Source organism: Lethenteron reissneri, chromosome 21 (assembly GCF_015708825.2).
Source record: "Lethenteron reissneri isolate LAM-NWPU_2019-01 chromosome 21, ASM1570882v1, whole genome shotgun sequence".
Classification (NCBI taxonomy): domain Eukaryota; kingdom Metazoa; phylum Chordata; class Hyperoartia; order Petromyzontiformes; family Petromyzontidae; genus Lethenteron; species Lethenteron reissneri.
Genome location: NC_083799.1, coordinates 3,145,534 through 3,169,682, shown reverse-complemented (window position 1 = coordinate 3,169,682; position 24,149 = coordinate 3,145,534). Strand labels below are relative to the sequence as shown.

Genomic DNA, 24,149 nt, shown 5'->3' with positions numbered 1-24,149 from the left:
GACCGCCCCTTCCTGTTTTACCGGCATAAAAGACCACATGTGCATGTTCTGCAAGCATGGCCCTAATTTCCTGCAAAGGGGAAGGGGGGCAGTGGAGAGCCGGCACCATGTCTGGCTGCCATCGCCCAACATGACACTTCCAAGACGGGCGCCCCAAGTGAGGGAAACCGAGGTGAGCACCTGGTGAGCTCCTCGTGCAGGTTGTTCGGCTCCGAGGAGTAGAACTTGACACGCATGTGGAAGCAGTAGGGAGGGCCGACTGCATGCAGCGAAGAGAGCACGGAATTGTGAATGGCAAAGTTTGTAAAGCCACCGCAGTGCAATGTTAGCTCGGCAGACCTCTCTCCTGGGCTCTTTCCTTCCTTTAGCTGTTCTAAAAGTTCAAGGGTGTTTAGTGAATGTATTTAAATATAGCACTTCTACTTATGAACTCTAAATATTTCAATAACATTTTAAGTAAATAAATGCATGTGCAATACATGTAGTTAATGGAAATCTATATGGCTGAATGGTCTACTGTCAAACATCCATTAACCAAACCAGCTTGGTAAAGCAGTAACATTCCTTACTTTTTACTTGTTTCCGAATGTTCTTGGTGTGATCCAGCCAGTGCTGCATGAAAACAAATCATAATTGTAAAACAATCCAATATGACAGGCACACATTAGAATGATAAATAGTGCCAATAAACTAAAGCACTTCATATTGTTAATATTCTGCTATGTTTCTGTCATAATAAAAAAAATGAAATGTATTTTTTTTACCCAAAAAGCCTCACTTAGTCCCAGAATTAGTTTAGGAGGGTTCTGGAAGGAAAAATGTTGGCAATGCATTTTTTTTTTGCATTTCGGGGAAAACCAGAATTTCTAGGGCAAATCCCCGTGAGAAGATAACAATCAAAACTCCTTCAAAGATATTAGCAATCTACTTGCTGTGCTATCTCTCAAAGGCACCTTGTGTTTATACAGGTTGGTGTATATCAAACATGATGATGCATGCGCCTACCATCCCCGCCTCAAAAATAACAGATTGCAGAAATGCTCCTACTGATCCAGAGAGATTACGTCAAAACATTAATGCATTTTTTTACCGAACAACTGTCAATAAAGATCTGTACAGAAATTCTGTGAAAATTAAAAAATAAAATCCATTATTGTGTCTGCTGCTGACACTGGAATGAGATTGTGAAAGGCTCCCTTACGGAGACTTGTGCCGAGTCCATGAATTGCAGGCCGAAGTAGTCGACCTCCAGGATGTCCAGGTGGTACATCACTTGATCAAAGAGGTCTTGGCCCACCGCCTTTTTCTGCGCAACGACAACATGCTACCTTCATGAGAAAGAACGCTTTAGAGTGGCCATAAGCATGCGCTTTCCTTTCTGCCATCTGGGTTAGGAATACATGTGCAGCAACATCCAAGTGGAGCCAGAAATATACCGCCACGAAAGACACTTTTCCACAAAGAGGTGGCGACATACAAGTATATCCGGGCAGGTGTCAATGTGACAACACGTCGGACTCACGATTAGATGTCAGTGCAAATTCCAATTGGGGGTTGACTTAGCCTATAATCTCTCACAAACCAATTAAATGCAAACTTATTTGCGATAAGTCAACGCAGTGGTCTACAGACTAGATACAGGAACAGTAGTGTGGAATTTCCATCACTGGCTCAAAACTGGCAAATGGCAAGGAAGGTGTGCACTGCCCTTTATTCGTTTGAGTCTTGGGATACACTTCGATGTTGATATAGGCGTGCGTAATTAGAATGCTTCATTCGTAATGGTCTTTGCCGTATAGTAGTTTGTATTGTTAACATTTTATTAGAATCGTACAACATAATTTTGCCAAATACAGTAACCATAACAAGGTTAAACATCGAGAATGCGGGGTGATGATGAAGCAAGACTTCACCCAAAATACACATTTATCCTTCACCTACACTAGTACTGTGTACACGACGCAGCGCTTCCGTAAGTGGCGTTTTATATGAACGATGATGACAAGCAACACGCTGGGTGACAGTACTGGCTCAGCCAGTCGGAGGGATTAGCGCAATCCCACAGCACAGGCTACTACTACTGTATGTGGCACAATATTACAGAATTATAGACTTTATTACGATATGGATTTGAACATAATAAGCTCAGATTGCATTTTCCGCATACAAGGTGAAACTGTGCTGATGTGAGCCAGTATATTTGAGTGTTGCGGCCACGTAAACTCGGTGTCTGCTTCACGATGCAATGCGATCAGTGGTGTATTCATGTTAAAATGTCATCGAAGCTCATGGTTGATGCCGCTGCAAGAGGTTTTCAGCAACAAGTTTCGTTTGAGGACTAGATGGTAACCGGTTGGCTAAATCGAGTCTTGCACGTGCTGGCGTAGGTGGAATGCTGCCAGATATAAATAAAGACAAGTCACGCTATGTACTTTTTTTCTTAAACTTTTGAATAAGGCTTTGAATGAAAGCCTCCAATGACGTGCTTGCATATGCCTAGGTTCGTTAAGATGTCTTCATTTTGTACTCGCTTGTCAACGTAAAAATAATACCGGCAAAAAAAAGACCTGACACCAGCAACATTATGGGAAGGCAATACTTCCGTGGCCTATTGAGTCACAGGAAAGTGTCTAGGTCATGAACAGATCTGGCACACGGTCTTTAATTACGGGACACCCTCTGTGAAGATGATAAAGTTACATGCATGTGATTGTATTGCAACGTCGGATGTTGCGCGAGAGAGGCTTAAAATGTATTTACTACATTAGCATGTCTGTTTACTGATTAACGACATCCTATATCACGAAGGAGGGGCACCACAGTCAAAGCAGTTACTGTCCAAAGTCCAAAACAATGCACATTTAGGTTGCAAGGTGCAATCTGTCAGCCAAACAGCACAAATTCGGGGCAGTTTTCAAGGTTTGGTTGCCGAGTCCAATTGTTATGCAAAAACGTGGGCTACCTGGAATTTCCAGACCAAGGTGAGATGTGACAAACATGTTTGTCTGAACACGGAGTGCTTTCGAATGAAACATTCACTCCACTGCCCCACCCCCCCGATGGAGCACCTGGGGAATTCCAGGCTGACTCATATTTGATCCAATTACAGATATTTCTTGTTCAACCCAAGGTAAATATAACAGGCCAATTTCATTGGGAAAACTTGTTAAACAGATTGTAATTACGTAAGTGTAAAACCAGAAAAGGGAATAATCTGTCACTAACGCTTGCTAAGACGACACAAGGAAAGAAAACGGCGTGGCCTACTGTGGGAAATGTCCCTGCAAATCACTTTGCATGACAAATGTAACCTGTGAACTCAAAGACCGATTTGTCCAGGATACCCCACAGACATACAAAAGATGAAAAAAGTGCAAATCGCCAACATTTATCACGCCAGGTGCTTTAAAACAAAGTGGTTCCGCAAGTCACAAGGTGAAGCTTTGGACCGTGCAAACATCACTGGGTGCCATGGTAAATGATGCTAATGATCCGTGGCAGGAACCTTCGAGCCAACACACTCCAGGATAACAAGCGTGGCGAGCGTGGGCATGCCAAGAAACAATAATCACTATCCCATGCTGCTTTACACGCATAACTTTATTCATTAACATGGATAGTTAGAGGGCATGGTTTGCATGGCTCTCCCGAGCGAAAGCAACCAGATATTTCCTGATGGCTTTTCTTTGTATTTGGCTGGCTAAAAAAATGCAGGCCAACTGCCACTTTTATTGACAAAAGATTGCATTTAAAATTAGTCAAATAAATGACAGGACATCACCAGTGCAGTAAAAAAATGCCAATAATGATGCAAGTATTACTTAGTTCTGGTGCCTGGTGACAGTGGAGCGTGTTTAAACAAATAAACCACGAATGCAGCCCTCAATCGCTTGCGCTTCGTGCATCTCCATCTGTAACCGAGTTACGTGGCGGGTTGAGAACTAAACGCACGAGGCACGACCACACAATTGCCCACACAAAAGCCACGAGCAAAAGCCACGAGCAAAAGCCACAGCAACCACCAATCACATCCGTTCATAGCTACGGCAACTGAGCCAAAGACGCAGGCAGCAGCCACAGCCAGCCCACGTCTCCCAAGCGGTCACAGTCACAGGACGTAGACACTACGGACTTGGTCAAAACGGCACAGAGATACGCTTTGTGCCAATACCAAAGCCACCACAGACGCCACCACAGCCACCTGCCACTTGCTAAGGCGAGATTCGGAGAGGGCCTCAACACGGCAGTGGGTCATCCATCATCCCCAGAATCCCAGAGGTAGCCGTGAGGCCAGGTGGGTGGGTGGGTGGTGGGGGAGGCCCCCTGTGTGCCAACTAACCGGGGAAGGAGGTACAGGATAAGAAGGAAGAAGAGTAAGGAGGTGGTAACGATGAATGTCGAAGAGCACAAAGAGGAGGAAATGGTGGATAGCTGAGAGGTGTTGGAGAAGAAAGAGATGGTTGCGAGTGAAGTGAATACTCGAAAAATAATCAGGGTCGGTTGGACGGAAAGGTGGACGAGTTGCAGCAGGAGGTAGGAATGTTTGAGGTCAATGAAGACGTAAAGAAAGAGGAAGTAGAAAGAGGAATGACGTGCTTGTCGTCAGAGGTGCACAAGCTGAATGAGGTGTTGGAGGAAGAGTGAGTGATACAGGAGGGAAGGAGACCGTCTCGTATGGAATCCAAGTGTCGCTGATGGTGTAGAGATGTGTCACAGCGAGGAGGAGGAGGTGAGAGCGAGGAGGTGAGAGAGCGAGGAGGAGGAGGTGAGAGCGAGGAGGAGGTGAGAGGGAGGTGAGAGAGATGAGAGAGGTGAGAGAGAGGAGGAGGTGACAGAGAGATGAGAGAGGAGGAGGTGAGAGAGATGAGAGAGGTGAGAGAGAGGAGGAGGTGACAGAGAGATGAGAGAGGAGGTGAGAGAGATGAGGAGGTGAGAGATGAGGTGAGAGCGCGGAGGAGGTGAGAGAGAGAGCGACGGACGCGTCTCGCACCGGCAGCTCCACGGTGATGTCGGAGCCGTCGAGCAGCGAGACGCGGCAGGTGATGGGGTCCCTCGCGTCCCCAGCCGCGGGGATGTGCGCCGCGGCCTCCACGGGGCCGGCCTTGCCCTGTCCGTGCCCGTGTCCATGCCCGTGGCCGTGGCCGTGGCCCTGACCGTGGCCCGGTCCCTGGCCCGGTGGCCGGACCGGACCTCTGGTGAAGGTCCGTCGCAAGAAGTTCATCTCTCCCTCCACCTCAACCAAGCCTCCCCCCCTCCCCTACCGCTTCTTCAGGGCGGCTCTGCTCGGCTCGTCCTTGGCGCGGTGTCGGCGTGGAGCTGTGCCCCCGCGAGGTTGCGATGAGAGGGCGAGAGACGAGGGGGGAGCGAGCGAGCGAGCAGCAACAGGACGATGATGAATCCGCGGTGCGCGCCTGACGGTAACTCGCGCTGCGTCGTCTCCTCCGCCACCACCGCCACCACAGCACCAGCCACAGCAGCAGCAGCGCGGTCTACGCATGCGCCACGCAGAGCGGCGCCGGACGTGACGGCACCACTCGCAGAGGCCACCCCCCCAATCTCCCCCCCACCCCCCCAATCTCCCCCCCACCCCCCCCCAATCTCCCCCCCCACCCCCCCCCAATCTCCCCCCCCACCCCCCCATCTCACCTCCCCTCTCACCTCACCCCCCCCATCTCACCCCCCCCATCTCACCTCCCATCTCACCCCCCCCCATCTCACCTCCCATCTCACCCCCCCCCATCTCACCCCCCCCCATCTCACCTCCCATCTCACCTCCCCCTATCTCACCCCCCTATCTCACCCCCCCTATCTCACCCCCCCTATCTCACCCCCCCCCTATGTCACCCCCCCCCTATCTCACCCCCCCTATCTCACCCCCCCTATCTCACCCCCCCTATCTCACCCCCCCCCTATCTCACCCCCCTATCTCACCCCCCCTATCTCACCCCCCCCCTATGTCACCCCCCCTATCTCACCCCCCCTATCTCACCCCCCCCTATGTCACCCCCCCCCCTATCTCACCCCCCCTATCTCACCCCCCCTATCTCACCCCCCCCTATGTCACCCCCCCTATCTCACCCCCCCTATCTCACCCCCCCCCATCTCACCCCCCCCATCTCACCTCCCATCTCACCCCCCCCCCATCTCACCTCCCATCTCACCCCCCCCATCTCACCCCCCCCCATCTCACCTCCCATCTCACCTCCCCCTATCTCACCCCCCTATCTCACCCCCCCTATCTCACCCCCCCCCTATGTCACCCCCCCCTATCTCACCCCCCCTATCTCACCCCCCCCTATGTCACCCCCCCTATCTCACCCCCCCTATCTCACCCCCCCCCTATCTCACCCCCCCCTATGTCACCCCCCCCCTATCTCACCCCCCCTATCTCACCCCCCCTATCTCACCCCCCCTATCTCACCCCCCCCCTATCTCACCCCCCCCTATCTCACCCCCCCCTATGTCACCCCCCCCCTATCTCACCCCCCCTATCTCACCCCCCCCCCTATCTCACCCCCCCTATGTCACCCCCCCCTATGTCACCCCCCCCCTATCTCACCCCCCCCTATGTCACCCCCCCCCTATCTCACCCCCCCTATCTCACCCCCCCCCCCCTATGTCACCCCCCCCCTATCTCACCCCCCTATCTCACCCCCCCTATCTCACCCCCCCCCCTATGTCACCCCCCCCTATCTCACCCCCCCTATCTCACCCCCCCCCCTATGTCACCCCCCCCCTATCTCACCCCCCCTATCTCACCCCCCCTATCTCACCCCCCCTATGTCACCCCCCCTATCTCACCCCCCCTATCTCACCCCCCCATCTCACCCCCCCCATCTCACCCCCCCCCATCTCACCTCCCATCTCACCTCCCCCTATCTCACCCCCCTATCTCACCCCCCCTATCTCACCCCCCCCCCTATGTCACCCCCCCCTATCTCACCCCCCCCTATCTCACCCCCCCCTATGTCACCCCCCCCCCCCTATCTCACCCCCCCTATCTCACCCCCCCTATCTCACCCCCCCTATGTCACCCCCCCTATCTCACCCCCCCTATCTCACCCCCCCCCATCTCACCCCCCCCATCTCACCTCCCATCTCACCCCCCCCCATCTCACCTCCCATCTCACCCCCCCCATCTCACCCCCCCCCATCTCACCTCCCATCTCACCTCCCCCTATCTCACCCCCCTATCTCACCCCCCCTATCTCACCCCCCCCCTATGTCACCCCCCCCTATCTCACCCCCCCCTATCTCACCCCCCCCTATGTCACCCCCCCCTATCTCACCCCCCCTATCTCACCCCCCCCTATGTCACCCCCCCCTATCTCACCCCCCCTATCTCACCCCCCCCTATCTCACCCCCCCCTATCTCACCCCCCCCTATGTCACCCCCCCCTATCTCACCCCCCTATCTCACCCCCCCTATCTCACCCCCCTATCTCACCCCCCCCTATCTCACCCCCCCCCCTATCTCACCCCCCCCTATGTCACCCCCCCCCCTATCTCACCCCCCCTATCTCACCCCCCCCCTATCTCACCCCCCCTATGTCACCCCCCCCCTATGTCACCCCCCCCCTATCTCACCCCCCCCTATGTCACCCCCCCCCTATCTCACCCCCCCTATCTCACCCCCCCCCCCCCTATGTCACCCCCCCCTATCTCACCCCCCTATCTCACCCCCCTATCTCACCCCCCCCCTATGTCACCCCCCCCTATCTCACCCCCCCTATCTCACCCCCCCTATCTCACCCCCCCCCTATGTCACCCCCCCTATCTCACCCCCCTATCTCACCCCCCTATCTCACCCCCCCTATCTCACCCCCCCTATCTCACCCCCCCCCTATGTCACCCCCCCCTATCTCACCCCCCTATCTCACCCCCCCTATCTCACCCCCCCCCTATGTCACCCCCCCCCTATCTCACCCCCCCTATCTCACCCCCCCTATCTCACCCCCCCTATGTCACCCCCCCTATCTCACCCCCCCTATCTCACCCCCCCCCATTTCACCCCCCCCATCTCACCTCCCATCTCACCTCCCCCTATCTCACCCCCCCTATCTCACCCCCCCCCATTTCACCCCCCCCATCTCACCTCCCATCTCACCCCCCCCCATCTCACCTCCCATCTCACCTCCCCCTATCTCACCCCCCCTATCTCACCCCCCCCCTATGTCACCCCCCCCCTATCTCACCCCCCCTATCTCACCCCCCCCTATGTCACCCCCCCCTATCTCACCCCCCCTATCTCACCCCCCCCCCATCTCACCTCCCATCTCACCCCCCCCATCTCACCCCCCCCCATCTCACCTCCCATCTCACCCCCCCCATCTCACCCCCCCCCATCTCACCTCCCATCTCACCTCCCCCTATCTCACCCCCCTATCTCACCCCCCCTATCTCACCCCCCCCTATGTCACCCCCCCCTATCTCACCCCCCCTATCTCACCCCCCCCTATGTCACCCCCCTATCTCACCCCCCCTATCTCACCCCCCCCCTATCTCACCCCCCCCTATCTCACCCCCCCTATGTCACCCCCCCCCTATCTCACCCCCCCTATCTCACCCCCCCCCCCTATCTCACCCCCCCTATGTCACCCCCCCCCTATTCACCCCCCCCCTATCGCACCCCCCCCTATGTCACCCCCCCCTATCTCACCCCCCCTATCTCACCCCCCCCCCCCCCTATGTCACCCCCCCCCTATCTCACCCCCCTATCTCACCCCCCCTATCTCACCCCCCCCCTATGTCACCCCCCCCCTATCTCACCCCCCCTATCTCACCCCCCCTATCTCACCCCCCCCCTATGTCACCCCCCCCTATCTCACCCCCTATCTCACCCCCCTATCTCACCCCCCCTATCTCACCCCCCCTATCTCACCCCCCCCCTATGTCACCCCCCCCTATCTCACCCCCCTATCTCACCCCCCCTATCTCACCCCCCCCCTATGTCACCCCCCCCCTATCTCACCCCCCCTATCTCACCCCCCCTATCTCACCCCCCCTATGTCACCCCCCCTATCTCACCCCCCCTATCTCACCCCCCCCCATTTCACCCCCCCCATCTCACCTCCCATCTCACCTCCCCCTATCTCACCCCCCCTATCTCACCCCCCCCATTTCACCCCCCCCATCTCCCATCCCATCTCACCCCCCCCCCCATCTCACCTCCCATCTCACCTCCCCCTATCTCACCCCCCCTATCGCACCCCCCCCCTATGTCACCCCCCCCTATTCAACCCCCCCTATCTCACCCCCCCCTATGTCACCCCCCCCCTATCTCACCCCCCTATCTCACCCCCCCCCATCTCACCCCCCCCCATCTCACCTCCCATCTCACCCCCCCCCATCTCACCTCCCATCTCACCCCCCCCATCTCACCCCCCCCCATCTCACCTCCCATCTCACCTCCCCCTTCTCACCCCCCTATCTCACCCCCCCTATCTCACCCCCCCCCCTATGTCACCCCCCCCTATCTCACCCCCCCTATCTCACCCCCCCCCTATGTCACCCCCCCCTATCTCACCCCCCCCCTATCTCACCCCCCCCTATCTCACCCCCCCTATGTCACCCCCCCCCCTATCTCACCCCCCCCTATCTCACCCCCCCCTATCTCACCCCCCCTATCTCACCCCCCCCCTATCTCACCCCCCCCTATCTCACCCCCCCCTATGTCACCCCCCCCCTATCTCACCCCCCCTATCTCACCCCCCCCCTATCTCACCCCCCCTATGTCACCCCCCCCCCTATGTCACCCCCCCCCCTATCTCACCCCCCCCTATGTCACCCCCCCCCTATCTCACCCCCCCTATCTCACCCCCCCCCCCTATGTCACCCCCCCCCTATCTCACCCCCCTATCTCACCCCCCCTATCTCACCCCCCCCCTATGTCACCCCCCCCTATCTCACCCCCCCTATCTCACCCCCCCCCTATGTCACCCCCCCCTATCTCACCCCCCTATCTCACCCCCCTATCTCACCCCCCCTATGTCACCCCCCCTATCTCACCCCCCCTATCTCACCCCCCCCCTATCTCACCCCCCCCTATCTCACCCCCCCCTATGTCACCCCCCCCTATCTCACCCCCCCCCCTATCTCACCCCCCCTATCTCACCCCCCCCCTATCTCACCCCCCCCTATCTCACCCCCCCCTATCTCACCCCCCCCTATCTCACCCCCCCCTATCTCACCCCCCTATCTCACCCCCCTATCTCACCCCCCCCTATCTCACCCCCCCCCTATCTCACCCCCCCCTATCTCACCCCCCCTATCTCACCCCCCCCCCTATCTCACCCCCCCTATGTCACCCCCCCCCCTATGTCACCCCCCCCCTATCTCACCCCCCCCTATGTCACCCCCCCCTATCTCACCCCCCCTATCTCACCCCCCCCCCTATGTCACCCCCCCCCTATCTCACCCCCCCCTATGTCACCCCCCCCCCCCTATCTCACCCCCCCTATCTCACCCCCCCCTATCTCACCCCCCCCTATCTCACCCCCCCCTATGTCACCCCCCCCTATGTCACCCCCCCCTATCTCACCCCCCTATCTCACCCCCCCCTATGTCACCCCCCCCCTATCTCACCCCCCTATCCACCCCCCCTATGTCACCCCCCCCTATCTCACCCCCCCCTATCTCACCCCCCCCCCATCTCACCCCCCCCTATCTCACCCCCCCCCCATCTCACCCCCCCTATCTCACCCCCCCCTATCTCACCCCCCCCTATCTCACACCCCCCTATCTCACCCCCCCCCCATCTCACCCCCCCTATCTCACCCCCCCCTATGTCACCCCCCCCTATCTCACCCCCCCTATCTCACCCCCCCCTATCTCACCCCCCCCCCATCTCACCCCCCCCTATGTCACCCCCCCCCTATCTCACCCCCCCTATCTCACCCCCCCCTATCTCACCCCCCCATCTCACCCCCCCTATTTCACCCCCCTCCTATCTCACCCCCTCCCCCCCATCTCACCCCCCAATCACACCCCCCAATCACACCCCCAATCTCACCCCCCCCCCTCATTTCCCCCCCCCCCATCTCACCCCTCCATCTCCCCCCCATCTCACCTCCCCAAATCTCACCCCCCACCAATATCACCTCCCCCCATCTCACCTCCTCCCATCTCACCCCCGCCCCATCTCACCCCCCATCTCCCTCCCCATCTCATTTCCCCCCATCTCCCCCCCATCTCCCCCCCCCCCATCTCATCTCCCCCCACCAATACCACCCTCCCCCACCAATCTCACCCCCCCCCCACCAATCTCATCACACCCCCCCCCCCACTTCATCACCCCCCCACCCATCTCATCACCTCCCCCCCACCCATCTCATCCCCCACCTTGATCTCCCTCACCTATACCTCCCATCAGGCCTCTCCACACCGCCCCACCACTAACCTCCAACTAATCCCTCTCGCTTCTCCCTCCCCTATGCCCCCCACCACTCTCAATGGCCCCCCACACATCATCTCATCCCCACACTACCCCGCCCATGCCCCCCCCCACTCCTTTCCCATCCGTCCAATACACGTTTCATGCCTTCCCATCCCATGTCCACCCCCATCACACCCCTCCCATCTGCCCCCCACCACCAATCTCTCCACAGCTCCTTAATTTTCCCCCACCAACCTTCCATTTCTCCCACCAATCATCTCTTCTCACCAAGGCCGTAGCCATGGAGTCGACATTGGGGGGGACCACATCTTCCAGAGGGTTTGGGGGTCCCCCCCACCCCAGAAAAAAATTTATATTTGAAAACTAATTTCCTGCCTCAAATATTACAAAATTCACTAACACATAGGATGGACTTTTTTTTTTTACAATAATGTCTAATAGTGTATTGTATTCCATTGCTCTGTTTTTTCTTCTTTACCTTTTCTTGTTGCATTGTATGTAATTGCAGAGATTAGGGATTAATAAAGTCCAACCATAACCACAATCATATAAACAGAAATCTATTTTATAGCAATATATTGGGGGGGGGGGGACATTTTGAGCATATTTGAATATTGGGGGGGATGCAATATATTGGGGGGTGGGGGATGTGCCCCCCCCCCCCGATATATTATAATTACGGCCCTGCTTCTCACACAGCCCTTCTCCTTACACCCCCCCCCCGCACCCGTCTCTTTTACTCCCCACGGCATCTCTTCCCCCCCCAGAACACCTCCCAATTCTAACGACCAAATATACCCCCACCCCTAACCGCAAACCATCCAATCCTCTCCCCTATCTCCAGATATCCCCATCGACCCAGCTCCCCTCCCACGCACGTGAGTGCAGATACAACACGTGTGCAAAGAGCACCAGCGATTGGCGAGTCCTGCGCTGGAGTGAACTCGCACCGGACAGAGTTTGTGCGCGTTCCGCCTGTCCCCGACGCTTGGATGTGCACACCACGCATGAGTTCTGGGTAACTTGATGCTCTTTATACACGCTGATTTGGGAAAACTGAGATTGATCATGAAAAGCAATTGCTGTACATAGCAATGTGACGAAAGGAGAACGTTTTCAATAAGTACATATTACCTGTTATGACATATATGAATCAGAAACATGGACATTGACGAAAAAAATGGAACGTTGATAAGGGTACAAGCAAACATAAGGTACATGGCAAAGACACATGCATGCCTACTCGGAATTACTTCGAGGGACAGCAGAACACAAGGGCAGGGATTAAGCGAGAGACGTAATATTGCATGTTCAGAAATAGTGGCCTTTGGTAGGATATGTCACTAGAATGGATGGCAGAGGTGATAGAGACTGGCTATGGGAGAACAGCCAAAGGAGGGACATTAATAGGAGATGGAGCGCTGAAATTAGCTCGTGTGCAGAAGCTATATGAATTGTTGAATCACATACCCATTTGTAAAAAAAAGAGCTTGAAAGCTCATTGGATTCCTCCAGTAGAAATACATATTCTGATTGTGATGCCTTCACCCAGCAGGCATCGTGGCTGATTACGGTATCGTGAAAGTACAATGCAGTGGATTTCAAATTCGTTTTTCTCTCTCGAATAATAAGTACTCTCCTGTTAATTATATTTCGAAATTATTGGAATATCAATATGGAAATAAAATAACAGCTTGTCTTGTGCAAACCCGGGGTATATTTATAGGCATATATCTATTGACTTAAAGCTTTCGTGACTGCAATAATTCATATTCTTTGGATCTTTCAGTAAAGCCACGTAAATATAAAATAATAATAAATATCACGATCGAAACGTCGTGGTATTTTTTATTAAGAATATATACATATATTTATAACGCAGTGAATGAGAAATGTGGTTATCTTAAATTAGTCTAAGTAGATCCAGTAACAAAGACAAATAGGTGAGCCGAGACACGTGATAGAGCCACGTCACCCCACGGGCACTGTGACTCTACTGTGTGAAGTCAATTCTCCAATATTCTCTCCGTCGGTTAGTCATCAGGACTCACAGTGACTGGCCTCCCGCGTACAATGCCAAACTACACCCACAGAACACTATGTACATTTACTGCGTGTGTAAAAATGATTACTGCTGTATGTTTTTTTTTAACGGAACAGTCATTTTGTACATCATTGGTACCTGAAAAGTGTAGCATGTCACTATACTATGCATATTTTATAATTATGAATTTAGTTTGCGACTTTTGGCTGTGTGAGAAAGCATTAGGTTTTGTTAAAATAATTGTAAACACAATTGTTTGCAACTTAGATTCATTCTTTTATTCGTATTCCTTTGTCCACCCACTGCTGTGTGGATGGTGGTGGATGCTTCACCATACTTCACCGTGCTGATCAATGTGGGTTGCTGTAGGAGTGTAGGGGGAGACCCAGGAACGGTTACAGTCACCATTCACTACCGATGTTCGTCATGGCCAGAGATTGAACTCAGGCTCACTTCCCCGGAATTGCACTCAAAACTCACATCCGCCAATAACACTCTGGCCTTGCAATAATATATAAATCAGAGGTGACGTTTCGGGAAATATCCCTTCTTCATAGAGGCCGGGCAGGCAGTGAACAACACGAGTTGGAGACTGCACTTTAAACCACGGGGTCAGAGGAAAAAAAATTAAGCCGTAAAAACAAAGTTTTTCACTATAAATCCTTTATATGCGTGGCATTGGGGCGGCTAGAGTCCTCTCGTCCTCTGGCTTGAGATGGCTGCCACCTATGGGTCAGATGATTGTCTGCCACCATTAAGCAATTGGTAATTAAATATTTAAAAATTTCCCTAAACAGTGTAAAATTTGGAAAAAAAAATTCACGAAAATTAATTGTCACGCACAACGAGTCTGTGTGCAAAATGTCAGCTCGATTGGATCACGGGAAGTGGGTTAAAAAACGGCTGAAAGATTTGCACGATCCTAAGCAAGCAAGCAAGTGAACTTAATATAGAGGATTTAAAAAAAAGGAATCGAACTCTGGTTGTTAAGATTCATAACGCAGTGTGCTGACCACTGCGTCAACACTCCTCTCCCTTAATAATTAAAAGTATTGTATGTTTACTGTAAGGAGGCTTTCCGAGTCAAGATTTAATTGCTGCGAATTATTATTCACAAAACGTCCGCTCATTAAGTAGAATTCCTATCATTAGCTTTGTCGTATATTTACTGTTGCACGCAGTAATTAATCAGGGCTTAATTTTTCATGAAATATTTTCTGCGAGGGTGTTCGGAGTGCACTGGCTGAATTAAGACCCATTCTAACATTTAAATATATCAATACTGTATCCAATATATTTAGATATATATAGTGTCCTTCGGGATGAAGAACTATAAAAATGTTTACCAATCCAACCCTCATCTACAGTTACTGTAGAACACAACATAGACGATCATAATCTGCGTGATAACAACCAATCGGAACGAACTAAATAAATTATATAACTTAATACGCAAGGCTGTAGAGTTGTGCTGAAGCTACGTTCGGAGATTAAAATCATTTAAACAAAACACCGCTCAGTGCTGCCAAGTTAAATTATATACGCTGTTTTGTATAAGTTGTACCTTCAGGCGCGATTTAAAATATTAACACTGAATTGTCGAATCTTAGCGAGGGTGTTCAATGGCTCCAAGGTAGGAACACAATAGAAACAGGTTCCATCATCTTAATTATCACAAAAATAACGAACATTTGTGCATTTGTAGTGGCATAGGGGATGTCACTGTATGGTGCCGGCCCGGTAGGGTTGTGCCGTTCGATGATCCTACATCGTGGACAGCGCCGTGTGGGTGGCTGTGTGTGACACAGCCCTAGCGTGGACAGCACCGTGTGGGTGGCTGTGTGTGACACAGCCCTAGCGTGGACAGCACCGTGTGGGTGGCTGTGTGTGACACCAGCCCTAGCGTGGACAGCACCGTGTGGGTGGCTGTGTGTGACACCAGCCCTAGCGTGGACAGCACCGTGTGGGTGGCTGTGTGTGACACAGCCCTAGCGTGGACAGCACCGTGTGGGTGGCTGTGTGTGACACCAGCCCTAGCGTGGACAGCACCGTGTGGGTGGCTGTGTGTGGCACAGCCCTAGCGTGGACAGCGCCGTGTGGGTGGCTGTGTGTGACACAGCCCTAGCGTGGACAGCGCCGTGTGGGTGGCTATGTGTGACACCAGCCCTAGCGTGGACAGCGCCGTGTGGGTGGCTGTGTGTGACACAGCCCTAGCGTGGACAGCACCGTGTGGATGGCTGTGTGTGACACAGCCCTAGCGTGGACAGCGCCGTGTGGGTGGCTGTGTGTGACACAGCCCTAGCGTGGACAGCACCGTGTGGGTGGCTGTGTGTGACACAGCCCTAGCGTGGACAGCACCGTGTGGGTGGCTGTGTGTGACACCAGCCCTAGCGTGGACAGCACCGTGTGGGTGGCTGTGTGTGGCACAGCCCTAGCGTGGACAGCACCGTGTGGATGGCTGTGTGTGACACAGCCCTAGCGTGGACAGCGCCGTGTGGGTGGCTGTGTGTGACACAGCCCTAGCGTGGACAGCACCGTGTGGGTGGCTGTGTGTGACACAGCCCTAGCGTGGACAGCACCGTGTGGGTGGCTGTGTGTGACACCAGCCCTAGCGTGGACAGCACCGTGTGGGTGGCTGTGTGTGGCACAGCCCTAGCGTGGACAGCGCCGTGTGGGTGGCTGTGTGTGACACAGCCCTAGCGTGGACAGCGCCGTGTGGGTGGCTATGTGTGACACCAGCCCTAGCGTGGACAGCGCCGTGTGGGTGGCTGTGTGTGACACAGCCCTAGCGTGGACAGCACCGTGTGGATGGCTGTGTGTGACACAGCCCTAGCGTGGACAGCGCCGTGTGGGTGGCTGTGTGTGACACAGCCCTAGCGTGGACAGCACCGTGTGGGTGGCTGTGTGTGACACAGCCCTAGCGTGGACAGCACCGTGTGGGTGGCTGTGTGTGACACCAGCCCTAGCGTGGACAGCACCATGGGTGCCACACTAGGACGTGGCACACTTGACCTTGGACCCTCTCACTCGCTCCCTTCTCCACTTCTCTTTCTTTTTCTTCTTGCAGTCGTGTTCAGGCACCTGCTGCCTGTGGGGCATGTGGGAGGGCGGCAGGGCAGGCCAGTAGTCAGCCGTGGCATTCTCGTTTGAACAGCCTGCCACCCAACACTGTGTAAGTGTAAAGAGATGAATGTTTACAAAGTTGAGGTGAGTGACCCAGTATAGGTTTGGTGGTGGACATGGCCTGTTATATAGAGAGCAAACAATGGGCTGTGGTTTGAGTTGGACATTTACAGCACAGTACAGTGGACGGTTTTCAGAGTTCAGTGCAGAAAGGGATGTCGCTCCTAACCTGTCTAGCCACTTATAAAATAGGATTTTTTTTCCTTGCGACTCATCTAAAGCAGGTGCTCAGCTTAGTTTGTATGAAAAGTACATGAACAAGGAATTCAATAGTTTAATATATTTTTTCCAGGAAATTTAAATAAATGTAATAATTGTCTTCTAAATTGTGTTACTGTATTTAACTGATGTATGGTATGTGCTCTGAGAGCATGTAATTTGCACAAAATAATATTTAGATGATGATAGACCTTTCATGGGCTGCAACTCTACATTCATAATTGGAATGATGAGGTCAACGTATGGGAATGTGCAATTGTTCTGCCATCATTACCAGGTCATAGAGAGTCGTCAAATACAACCATTGGAACCTCATTTGCCAGTAAAAAATATGATAATAGTTTTTTTACCCTTCTATCTGGCAACAAAACTGACACCTTTTTTTACAAGGAGTCATGTTTGCATAGACCACAATACCTGCAGCCATAATGCAAACAAAAAACATAACTCTGATAATATATGCACTGTCCTTGAAGTTGATTGGTCCACACCCGAGACAGCTTTCCTTAGAGCCTAGTCTCACATGGGTTGGACCAGATGACGCCAAAAGGCGCTATTGGCAAAGGAAGTTCCAATGGTGTAAATGCTTACCCCGAGCTCTCATACTCTGATGGTGCATTGTCTTTGAGTTGTGCACCTTTTGGCGTCATTTGGTCCAACCCATGTGAGACTAGGCTCTAAGGAAAGCTGTCTCGGGTGTGGACCAATCAACTGTGTCAGTTTTGTTTGCCAGATAGAAGGGTAAAAAAACAATTATCAGTCGTCAAATAATAGTTTAATCGGAAAACACCATCACAATATTGACAATGGATGTTGAAAATAGTGATGACTCTCACTGGTGAATTCAGAAGCCTTACCGTATGACTCTGACCAGCTGGTGAAATGCCTTGTCCACATTTAAGGGAGGTTCCTTGGCACTTGTCTCAATGTATGGAATCTGCCAATAGAGAACGATACATCAACAAATCCTAAAATGACAACTGTTTTTCGTAGACATCAAAAGTATGGCTGCAGATAGGGGGGGTGGGGGCAAGTGGAGCAGTTTACTCTGAGCCTCAGATACAAGGGAGCCTCAGAAAGGGCTGAGCAGGCCTCATCTTGCATTGACCCAGGCCTCCCAAATCCTTTTGGCAACAACTCGTGACGACGAGTTCTTACATCGAACTTGGTTGCCATCTCCTGGCCTTGCTCCGTGGAGATTTTTCTCAGATGCAGCAGATCCACCTTGTTAGCCACAAGGACCATGGGAAATGACTCTCTGAGCCAGGTTCATTCAATCCAACGAGAAAAGAAACAGGTGTTATGATCATCGAATGAGGACTCACACAAAGGACAGCATGTTGTCAAGCACAATAACATATACTGTGCAGATGTTAAAATGTAATAAGATTGGAGAAAGCAAATGTGAAATAATGATAAGGAATCAAGCGTTTGGTCGTCATTGATAAAAACTGCAAAGGGGTGGTCGTATGCAATTTGTGTTGTGTTCAAAAGAGGTTTTGGAAATGCGTTGCTCAACACTTACAAAATATAACTGAACTCAAGCTATATTCTTGGTTCTTTCGGTAAAGTCACGTAGAAGGGAAATAATAAAATAATATAGATATAAAACATATATTTCCCTTCTACGTGACTTTACCGAAAGAACCAAAAATATGAATCCCTGCAGTCACGAAAGCTTTAAATCAAAATTTAACTCAAGCTATCAAAATTAGCCTATTTCCAGTCCATTGCTATGGGCTGCTGAGTGTGAAATTAAATAATACATATTTTAACCTCCACATTTCCTATACCAGCAATAGCCAAGCATGCCTAACGACGTGGGCATGCCCACCTGTCTTTGACGCGCAGGATGAGCTGGTGGAATCGTTCCACGTGCTCGAAGCTCGCCTTGTCCGTCACCGAGTATACGATGAGGAAACCGTCGCCCGTGCGCATGTACTGCTCCCTCATGGCGCTGAACTCCTCCTGCCCGGCTGTGTCCAGCACTGCCAGGGAGAGGTCGCAAGCAATGACAGATGAGCCATGCGCCATGCTAAGAACTAGTGACATGGCACTTAGGGACTCCGCTAAACAATATATGGGCTATGAAGAAGGCCCATTGGCCAAAATGTCACGTTATGTGTTTTACTTTTAAGGCCACAATGTTATATACTGTATTGACGAATGTGCTGCGTTTTTTTGTGAATGGAGCCACTTCGCAACAGATGCACACACACATGCTCCGTCTCGGGGCTATTGAAACGTTTTAAAGGCCCGTGGCAAAATGGCAGTTGAGGCCCTTTGAGGTCACCTGGGCCCTTTATTGTGCCCCTTTAGATCTGAGGCCTGAGAGAGACATCCCCCTTTCCCCCCTCCTCTAAGTGGTCACTGAACCACATCATCCACACCTCTTGGAATGGAACTCCTGCCTTATGATGTTTATTGTGGGGCTCGTAATTGATGACTCTCCTGTTGATGGAATTGATTACGTTTACTGTCTCGTTTGTTTCCTTTTTCATACCTGTCCCCTTTGTACAGCTGTGTTCGCCCCATTAGCATAAATGTACCACCAGCATGTCAACTTCATATGTGTGTCAATTGTAAACATTTGATTCACACAATCACCATTGTATGTATGTATGTATCAGGAGTGTAAGAATCAATTTTATTAAATGCACAATTACATGCCTCGTAAAGACAACAGCCACACTCAAATTCTGATATGTGCAGCAGACTGCGACAGTTAATTCATTCACAAATATATTCGCCTTTTGGACTCTTTTTTTTTACAAGGGATTGTTTTTAACACCTGACTCTACGGGTGTCATCTATAAGCAGCTTCTGCATTGCATGTATTCTTACAGACTTGCACAAACCTAATCGTGAATTATCACAGGTTTCCTGCTATTGTCCCAGAGAGCATCCACCGGCAAAGTCTGAGATAGGACAGGAAGTGACCCTTTATACCCTCCAGTTGTGAGGAAGGGAGCACTTCCACCATCATGAAAAAAACATCCTTCAAACCACACCAGCCCTATGACGCTGTCCACCACAGCAAAGACAACACCTACCATTCCACAAGCTTCCCTGAGCAAGGAACATTCCAGGTTACTTACACCTCACTTACATCTGTGCTGGTCAAGGGTGCTGAAATTGGAACATTCCATGTCATGCAGAGGGGAGGGTGAAGGAGATTTGTTTTCCATGTTTCCTAACCTCGAGGGTTCTCTTCTTTGTGGAAGCGATTCTAACTTCCACGTCTCGCATTTTAAGTTTTTATATTTTTGTTTGAGTAAAATTTCATGGTGCCATGACGATGTAATTAGTGCATTCGTGCATGTCAAAATACATGCTTAACACAAGCGAGGTACTTGAAGTTAATTGCTTGATTAGACGTATAAATGTGATGTGGCACACCTAGCAACGGCAAAATACTTGACAAAAACCACAACACTTCAGAAGACGCGGCGCTATGGCGTACCGTCCAGGATGGCCCACTGTCCGTCAATCTCTGCGTGCTTAATGTACGAATCCTCGATGGTGGGGTCGTAGTCTGGCACAAAGATCTTTTGGAAGAATTGGATGGTGAGCGCGCTCTTGCCCACGCCACCATCGCCCACTACCACCACCTTGTAGGTGGGGAGGTTCTCGTTGGGAACTCCACCGCTGGCCATAAGTGCAGGACTCCACTCAATGGGACCACAATCGTGGCCACCAACAGGTGGCTCGTCGACGGTGGCTGACCTGCATCCGTCGTGTCCGAGAGGAAGACGCAGCACAATCTGAATGAATCACTCACACCTTACTGCGAGGGCTACATTGCAAGCGGAAGAAGCCACTGTTGTACTATATTTCTATGGTCCAAGTATATGCTAACCTCCCTCACCAAACCATACTGTCATGAAGAAATATGATCAAATAACCCCCAAGACCACGGTGTGAGGAAACCCTCATCCAAGAGTGGATGGACAAAATGGCTGCACGTGTGCCTTTGTGTAATCATTGCTGAGTTAATTATCGTATGTGAAGCACAGGTTGAATTAAGACAATTAGCCATTCATTTATATCACTCCTTTTTATGAAGTAAGATTTCTATTTTAATAATGGTGTTTGTTTAATCACTGATATTTAAAGAGCATTCAGGTCATCGAATGTAAATCGGCCTTCTCGATGAATGAAGCCCCGCAGCCTTTGTTTAAATGAGGAAATGTTGTACCTGTGTCGGCTCCTCTGATGCTCGCAAGCAAAGCTGTAGCCTATTTAATAAATGTACTTACGTAACTCGACACTATCATGGGCCAGACCCATGCACAAATACTGTGGGGATCAACATAGAGCTACATCAAAGTGTTGGAAAAGGTTCAAACTCAAAATGTGCTGGCTTGACAATGTCACTCAATTTGCCAAGTGTTCAAAAGTAGATTAAATGTTTTTTCAATTGAAAAAGAAAACTGTAAATTATGGCAATAGTATGGTATTTTTATGCGAATGTTGACACCACACAGTATTTGATTTAAAAAAATTGTTCATAGTTGCAGGGTGTACTGTACTGATTTCATACTTTTTTTACAAAATGTATCAAGTAATTTATTGGCATTACAATAATTATTATAATGAGTCAATAGCCAAAATAGCCACCTTTTTAAAAGGAAAATGGATTGCGATCACCTCCATTTGTTGGGCCATTGGTGGAAACTCCAGATTCCTACGATAGGCACCTGTCTCTCCACAGGTCAACTGTTTACTTTCCAAAATCGTACTGATTTATTCAATATTTGAGGAATGATGGCTCGATTTGTCACTGAACCAAGATATACACTCAACGTTTTCTTTGAAAAGTTGGGCACTCACCAGTGGAGTTGCATAAAACCCCTGAAATTACCATTTACTCTTGACTTGTGCCATTCGTTTAATCAAGTGTCAAACTCAGGGGGAATTTCCTTTCAGCTTAATATTTATGCAATGGGACGCAATGCTATAGCATAAACACGGAGAATTATGATTTTAGGTGGTGTTGATGTCCCACTGAAGGCTTTAAAAAAAATTTCACTTCGTTCGGGGAGAGACGTGACACGAAACGCGATGACGGGTAAATGTGAGCATCTCGACATCCGCACACAACAGCGTAGGAAACATCCCTGCTGTTGTAACGCCTCAGGTTGAAGCTTACACGCAACAATGCACACATCACCACAAAGCGGGACTCTCCGATGCCATCAAAAATGTTGATTACGGTTGGCGATTCGATCGCAAGGGCATTTCTTTGTAGAGTTCTGCAGACTTTACAGCTTTACATGTCCAACAGAGGGGGGCTGTTGGAAAATGCTTTACATTTACATCGAACAGCTATTATCGAGTAATGTTGTTTACATCGTTTTACCATGGAAACTCGTAACGTTCAGCGATTCAACTCGGATTCTGGCAGGGAATCAAGGTAACTCAATTTATGACAAGCGTGAAGGGCTCTGAAATTAACATTGAGTACGGGTGTGTTAGCATTACTTCTATGTTTTTTTACACACGTTTTGGGGGGTTATAATCATCATCCTCTTGCGTGAGTAACTAATATTAAAACTATCAGTAAACAAATGTATTTATATATTTACAGTGGATAGATGAGTACAAAGAATTGGACAAAATATCCCAGAGCAGACCCACCCGTGAATGAGCCGATACATACAGGGTGGTCCAGATGGCTCTTTAGCTCTCTAAACCGTTCTCTTTTTAAAGTAAAGTTTATTTAAAGCAGAAATTAATATGCCAAGGAAATAAATGTTAGGGGTCAATTAATTAGGGGTTACAAGACATCGAGACCACCCTGTAGTGTAGGACGGCCTTTCTCTCTATATATATACTGTGTGTATAAAAATGAAGTGATACTAAAACGGCGATATGTTTGGTTACACGACAAAGTATTGAAAGAAAATGGGAATTTAAACACCAAGAAGAAGCGGGGTACCTGGCACTGTGCAGGTCACCCGGAGTGGGCAGACTCGGCTTCTGCTGTGGCAACTCTCCCAGAAGTTGGTTCTTCTCCAGCCCCGGGTGCTATTGTCACCTCCCCACCGAACTGCGCTCTCAAATCTCGGTCCCTTCGCTCCAGCCGATGCCGCTCATTCCTGGCAGCTCGGGCGACATTCACCCTCGCTTGTGACAAAACTACGTCGACAAAAGTGTGGGATTTCGTGAAATAAGTAGAGAAAGTAGCAATTATTCACGGTGTGGGTGTGTTGATGGGCGGGCGGATGGGCTGCTCCACCCATGCGTGGCTTTTCCTGCATTACTCACCGAGGCCCTCCTTCACTCGGGGTGAGGGGGGGGGGGAGACTCCACCAAACAGGCCGGTGGCCACCCCCTGTGTCACGTTGGCATCCAACTTTGCGAACCTGCCCATACTGCAAAATAAAAACAAGACCCATAGCTCATCGGATTCCTCCAGTCCAAAATAAAAGATTCTCATTCTGTGAGAGCTCGTGTCTCACAGACAGGTGGCGCTGCGGCGTGAACAACTGTATAAGTATTATTATAACTCAAGTCAAAAATGTAATTACGGTACTCGCGTATTTTATGCAGGAAGCGACACCGAGCCGCAGGACTCTTTTTTTCAGAAGGGTCCCGCATTGTAATATTTTATAAACATGTTTTTTCAGCCAACGAGTGAGTGTTTACGTGTGGGAGGAAACCGGAGCACTTGGAGAAACCCCACGTGTGCGCGAAATAGTCTCTAAGCCACTGAAAACCTTTCACAAAACCAAATTCAGACCTGGAAGGGGACATGAAAGGGACATGTTTGCCTGTGGCTCTGACCTGCTTATATAATAACACCAGCCTTTAGCCCGTCCAAGGAAGGGTGTATTGCAGTAAATCTGAAACTTGCAAGCGAAAAGCAGACCGGGACGTGATATATTCGTTGCATGAATGCGTGTGCAATTTGTAAGTGGGCGGTGACACGGATCTATTTCATTTTAAGGTTATAATCGCTTGTTCATCATGACGTCCTTTTTACTTTGATGTCTCAACAGCGTTACGGAGACCGCGTGACGTGAGGGTTCTGCCTTTGTAGTGAGGGCTGTGAGTTGACGCCGAGGAGGGGGGAGGAGGCGCCTCGGCCCCCCATGTGGAGTGACGTCAGCCGCTAATTATTAATAATGAGGGGGGGGTCCATGTGGAGGACGTAACCTGTTAATGATTATTAATGAGGGGGCTGTTCGATGTGGAGTGAATCACTTGCACATGATTATTAGTGAAGGGGGGGGGGGGAGTACACCATATTGAGTGACGTCACCCGCTCATGATTATTAATGAGGAGGGGTGGGGGGGTGTCCA

General features: G+C 51.0%; 2 protein-coding genes across 4 annotated transcripts in view; both read right to left on the bottom strand.

Moving 5' to 3' along the window:
• LOC133345054 (band 4.1-like protein 5) overlaps nt 1-5,478 on the bottom strand; it is a 37,008-nt gene extending 31,530 nt beyond the window's left edge. For both annotated transcript variants that reach the window (XM_061555457.1, XM_061555459.1), the window contains exons 1-4: nt 4,991-5,478; nt 1,202-1,306; nt 570-612; nt 181-259 (exon numbers count right to left, since the gene is read on the bottom strand). In XM_061555457.1, coding sequence (XP_061411441.1) covers nt 181-259; nt 570-612; nt 1,202-1,306; nt 4,991-5,221 — 458 coding nt within the window. In that variant the 5' untranslated portion in view covers nt 5,222-5,478. The remainder of the gene's footprint in view (nt 1-180; nt 260-569; nt 613-1,201; nt 1,307-4,990) is intronic.
• A 10,938-nt stretch (nt 5,479-16,416) lies between these two features.
• Nucleotides 16,417-23,029, bottom strand: LOC133344964 (ras-related protein M-Ras-like). Of its 2 annotated transcripts, none has more exons than XM_061555294.1 (6): nt 22,783-23,029; nt 20,305-20,567; nt 18,676-18,829; nt 18,000-18,099; nt 17,699-17,778; nt 16,417-16,527 (listed from the first exon to the last, which is right to left on the bottom strand). In XM_061555294.1, exons 2-6 carry the CDS (start codon nt 20,495-20,497, stop codon nt 16,431-16,433), a joined length of 624 nt encoding a protein of 207 aa, XP_061411278.1. In that variant the 5' UTR covers nt 20,498-20,567; nt 22,783-23,029; the 3' UTR covers nt 16,417-16,430. The 2 variants fall into 2 exon arrangements, with proteins under 2 accessions (XP_061411278.1, XP_061411279.1); XM_061555295.1 differs by having other exon boundaries at nt 16,417-16,523.
• Nucleotides 23,030-24,149: the final 1,120 nt, after the last annotated feature.

Excerpts from the sequence above, each read along its gene's own strand:
- LOC133344964 (XM_061555294.1), bottom strand. The coding sequence starts at position 20,497 with ATGGCCAGCGGTGGAGTTCCCAACGAGAACCTCCCCACCTACAAGGTG. Across the intron at positions 18,830-20,304 it reads ACAGTGGGCCATCCTGGACG|TGCTGGACACAGCCGGGCAG; the intron begins GTACGCCATAGC and ends TCTCCCTGGCAG. Across the intron at positions 16,528-17,698 it reads CAGCTGGTCAGAGTCATACG|GCAGCAGGTGCCTGAACACG; the intron begins GTAAGGCTTCTG and ends CATGCCCCACAG.